This window comes from Pundamilia nyererei, unplaced genomic scaffold (genome assembly GCF_000239375.1).
Source record: "Pundamilia nyererei isolate P.nyererei 1_Seehausen unplaced genomic scaffold, PunNye1.0 scaffold00207, whole genome shotgun sequence".
NCBI classification, from domain to species: domain Eukaryota; kingdom Metazoa; phylum Chordata; class Actinopteri; order Cichliformes; family Cichlidae; genus Pundamilia; species Pundamilia nyererei.
This window is the reverse complement of record NW_005187608.1, coordinates 347,540-352,743: the sequence shown is the minus strand read 5'-3', so window position 1 is coordinate 352,743 and position 5,204 is coordinate 347,540. Positions and strand designations below refer to the sequence as shown.

Below are 5,204 nucleotides of genomic sequence, written 5' to 3'. Positions count from 1 at the left end.
CGCTGACGTAGAGACGCTGACGTAGAGACGCTGACGTAAAGGCGCTGACGTAAAGGCGCTGACGTAGAGGCGCTGACGTAGAGACGCTGACGTAGAGACGCTGACGTTAACTCAGCGATTAATGAAGGACACGACAGAAATAGAAGTGGCCGTTTCAAGAGAGAAACTGAAAGAGAAAAAGATAAAGAAGCGGGAGAGACTTCGTGCTGTCCTTCTCCCTGAGCCTGCTTCAGCCGGAGCTTTCTTCCTGTTAAAAGGGAGTTTTTCCTTCCCACCATCACCAAGTGTTTGCTCTCTATTATTGGGCTTTTCTCTCTATGACCTGAAACACGACTTCTCTCTATTTCTCTTCATTATTGTCGGGTTTTTACTTGATCATATAAAGCGTTGTTGTGTTTTCACGCTACATAAATCAAATTGAATTGAACAGAATTTGTATGACTTGGAGCAGCAATGATCGATTGAGTCCACACACCTAGATGCAGCCGACAATGATTGTGAGTCACATTTTCAGACACCTTTTCTGCTTTTTCTCCACAGTCTATCTCAGGCGTCCAGCAGGAAGTGACCCGTCAGTCTCAGGCCTTTCTGTCGTTTGAGCGCATGCCAGAAATTCAGCTCAGTCGGCGACATTCAGACCACAACAAGCCTTGGCTGTGGTTTGCCACTGTCAAGTCTCTGATAGGAAAGGGAGTGATGCTCGCCGTGATCCAAGGTCGCGTTGTGACCAGTGCTCTAAACATCGCCAACGAGGACTGCATCAAGGTGGCTGCTGTCCTAAATAATGCCTTTTACCTTGAGGGCTTGCATTTCACAGTGGAGGGAAGAGACACGCACTACTTCATCAAGACCAGCCTGCCTGAGAATGACCTCAGCGCACTGCGGCTCACCTCGGGGAGGAAGTCACTAGAAAATGGAGTAAACGTCACAGTATCCCAGTCCACAACAGTCATGAATGGGAGAACGCGGCGTTTTGCTGATGTGGAGCTCCAGTACGGCGCCCTGACACTTCACGTGCGTTACGGGACGACGCTGGATGAGGAGAAAGCGCGAATCCTGGAACAAGCAAGGCAGAGGGCGCTGTCGAGTGCCTGGGCGCGCGAACAACAGCGAGTGAGAGACGGGGAAGAAGGAGTACGGCTATGGACGGAGGGAGAAAAGAGGCAGCTGCTAAGCAGCGGGAAGGTTTTGGGTTATGATGGATACTACGTACTGTCTATAGAGCAGTACCCCGAGCTAGCCGACAGCGCTAACAACATCCAGTTCCTACGGCAGAGTGAGATAGGGAGGAGGTAACACGGCATTAACAGAATCCAATGATCCCGCCCACTGACTGTCAGAGACTAACAAAAGCTTTTCAAACATGGATGTCACAGACTGAAACCAAGCCACTGAAGAGATCCCGCGATCCCTTTTTTTGGGATCAAAATGTTAAAATGGGATTTCTAGACTGATGATGTAACAATCACTTCAGTGCAGCTGACCCGAAACACGGCTGCAGTTTGATGGTCTGCAAACCCGGATAAAGGTTCCTTTTTTCAGTCATGTTCTTTTTCTCTATCTCGCTTTCTCTTTTTTTCACCCGGTCGTCTGCCTTCGAACAGCTTGCACGCATGACCCCCCATCCCCGCCGCCTTTCGTGAAAGGTGGGGGCTATAACCCGACTGCTATATTTGTGTGCTAGCTAGCTATCAAACAGTGGGATGTAGAGACTCGTTCAAGCGGCCGACTGAGGACTTTACAGTCACATGAGCTTGCAAGCGTTTCAACAGCTGGTAACTGTCAGTGTAATCGCCATCTGTGCATCCCTAAGAGATGTTGCAGGTGTCGTATCTCTGTTGGGAGCCACGTCTGTAGGCTCTGTCGTGTCCATGGCTGAAGCAACTGAGTGGAACCACCGTCGTGGACTCTCTAAGAAGGACAGGCACAAAAATTCAACTTTGTATGAAAGCTGAAAAAAATAAACTGATTTTCTCTTTGAGTTTTTTTCTTTATATAAACTTGCTGTTGCTTCAGACAAAAAGGGTATATGAAAATTAACAAAAACATTTTTACATAGTATTACTTATACCACTATTACTACTTTTACTGCACCGTCACCACTGGAATGGACCATTATATGACCTGAACAAAGACAAACTTTGATTTGTGTTTTTACTTAAAAGCCACTTCTTCCCATTCTGTGCTCTAACAAGTTCTACAAATTTAGAGAGACCACAGTCAAACTGACGTATGTGAAGAACCAGGGCGACTGTAGGGCCACCGTTGTGTTTGCGTGGATGTACATTGGTCCTATAAACCCCTGGTACCCTGGCTGCCCAGGTGTTATTCACTTTTACAAAATGTGACTCGGCCTCATAACAAATAGACTTGTGCTTTTCTCAGTCACAGGTAGTAGTATTGCTTGCAATAGAAACATGTTATCATGGCTTTGGGTGGGAGGGGTGGGGGACAGGATTGCTGTGAGTAGTAACAAATCGTTGCTTCTCCCTTTATTTTTGCTTGTTTATCTTTAAAGGGACAGTGCATTGCCATCAGTGACATTAACGAGTAACAGTAATAGATCAAAGATCAATGTGGATGTTTACTCATTGATTGTGGGTCTCTGTACTCCTTTAGAGTTTCCATTGTGCGTATGTGTGTTTATAAGGTTGAAAAGTAACTTTAGTCATTTGGAAGGAAAGAGCAGGAACTTTCCACAGAGAGTTAACCTCATATGCTACCGATCTTTTTTTCAACGACAGTTATGACAAGTTGACAATGTTTTATGGTTTATCTTTTTCTTTATTTCGGAGGTTGATGAATTCCACTTATACGTACATCAATATTAGTCTCAGAGAAAGTAATTTATGTACAGTGTTTCTACAGTAAAGAATAAAATACATTGAAACTAACGTCTTTTTTTGCTGTGTTTGTTCTTCACTTTCACTGCTAGCAGCGATAAGAAAAAACTGATTTACTCAAGTGCTTTTTCACGCATTACATGCTTTTTATTGGCAACATCTGAAAACATTGTAACATGACTTCATAATGAAGCCTGAGATGGGGTAGGATTTTCTACAAAAGATTTGAAAATCAAATCCACTAATCACCAACACCAAGAAACATCCAGCTCCCAACACAAACTGTACACAAGGACCAAACAAACTACATGCAGGTAGTGTTTTTCAAGCAAATGCAAAACAAGAAGACCGTCTAAGTCAACTCAGAAAGACCGGAACATTGTAATGGGTGCTGACTAGGGATGGGTACCGGTATCATGGCACCGGTTCTGACATAAACGGTAGTAACCAGAAAAGCAGCGCACATTTCGGTGCTTTATTTCGGTGCTTTTTTTTCCTGAGATGTCACACACTTTGGATTCTAGCCAATCATTTTACCTTTGCAAGCGTAGTAGGCGGGGCCAGGTACGTAGGTTCTTTTAGAGAAGAACTACAGATTGAAAATGTCCAAGGCGAAGCGGTCAAAGTCTGGCTGTACTTCACAGCAAAAGATGCAAACTCAGCAGCAACAAGTGCTTTAAGATGATACTGTGATACTGTCAAAGGAGGTAACACCTCGAATCTGATGAAACACCTGGCGACGCATAGCGTTTTGTTAAAAGCAGAGAAATGCGCCGTATTTGATAGCTTGCTGCGAGACCTCACACCGAGCACATCTACTGTGGGTGTGGTGCCTGTTATCAGACCCGGAGTTAGCAACATCCCCCAAAAACCCGAAGAGGAGAGTCCTGGCCCCTAGCCCTGCCAGTGTAGCAGAAATGATGAGGATGATGATGCAGCAGCAGCCGTTCTTCTCTGCGTGAGTAGCTTAATGTTGTTCGTGTATAATTTACGTTGAGTAGGCTAACCACGTTATTACATAAATGCATGTAAGGTGAACTAGCAAACATCATCATAGCTACATGCGGCTGTCTTCTTGTTTGATGGCAGATACTCCCTTCACCCTGGCCAAAAAGGCTAAAATGACCAAAGAAAAAGTGGAAAACAGTTAAACATGAGAGGTTTTTGGACAAAGTTTGTGTTTTTTCCATTGATTAAGCACTGCTTCCAGCCAAGAGTGATACCATATATGCCCCATAGCTGCAGAAAAGGCTAACATTGTTATCTTTTTACAAAAAACAGCTGAACATGAGGTTTTTGGACAAAGTTTGTGTTCTCCATTCTTTGAGCACCGTTTAAGCACCGGCACCATTTCAAAAGTACCGGTTTGGTACTGGTATTGGATAAACCCTAAACGATACCCATCCCTAGTGCTGACCCAGCTCTTTTTTTCCTTCTAAGGTTGATCACCATCTCAGTGGTCTTATGTGCGCATGAACTAGTTATTCAGCATCACTCTGAGACAGGATGTTTTTAATTTTAGAGATTTTGTGCAAATCAGTGGCAGCACTTCTTGCATTGTCAAATCTAATAATATACATGAATTAAAATGTGCCAAAATAAAGCAGTTGCTCTCCTTTCATGTTGGACAGCACTGTCCTAAAGCTCCTCCTCAGTCCTTTGCATTACTGGCCCCTTGTGGCCTCAGTCGGACATTGCAAGCTGCGCTTATTTTAATCTGACTGGAGACTGCAGCTCTCCCTGCCATGCAGGCGTGTCCATCTCCCTGCCTGTGCCCTAAACACACTGTTCCCCTATTTTACCTGTGTTACTTTTGATAGCCTAAGCACAATTTTCCAGTAATACCGAGGTGTTCGTAGTGTTGCTTATTTTCCTAAAGCAGAGGTATGAAAAACTTGTCAGTGGCAGCTAAGATTAAATCGTTTTTGGTGTTGACCGATGTGCATTTGATGTCCAATATGACTACAGGATCACTGAGTAGGTAGTAGTGGAAAAGAGCAATAAGAGATTTCTTCACAAAACTTTGACTTTTGTAGTTTCAAATTTTTTTGATAGCTTTATGGTTAGTTTCACCTGTTAGAATATAAAAAGTTAAAATTAAGTTTTAAATGCAAAGCAGATTAACTTTACAGTCAGTTTGGTAAAAGAACTGGTTTTTATATAGCGCGTCTACTTCACCTGAGCGCTATATAAGTGCTTTCTATCTAACACTCATATGCATTCCTACTCCAATGGATGCATGGGAGAGCAACTTGGGGTTAGCATCTTGCCCATGCAGACTGGGATCGAACCATAAAGCACTGAGCCGATACTCCTGACACATATGGGATCACTACAGGTTTCTGCTTGGGCAGCGGTTGT

The 5,204-nt window shown here is 43.9% G+C and overlaps 1 protein-coding gene across 1 annotated transcript in view; it reads left to right on the top strand.

The window, feature by feature from the left end:
• The window catches only part of tenm3 (teneurin transmembrane protein 3), a 351,094-nt gene extending 348,969 nt beyond the window's left edge, over positions 1-2,125 (top strand). Inside the window, exon 54 of the mRNA XM_013914582.1 lies at positions 541-2,125. Within this exon, the coding sequence (XP_013770036.1) occupies positions 541-1,296 (756 nt within the window). The 3' untranslated portion in view covers positions 1,297-2,125. The remainder of the gene's footprint in view (positions 1-540) is intronic.
• The last annotated feature ends 3,079 nt before the right edge of the window (positions 2,126-5,204 follow it).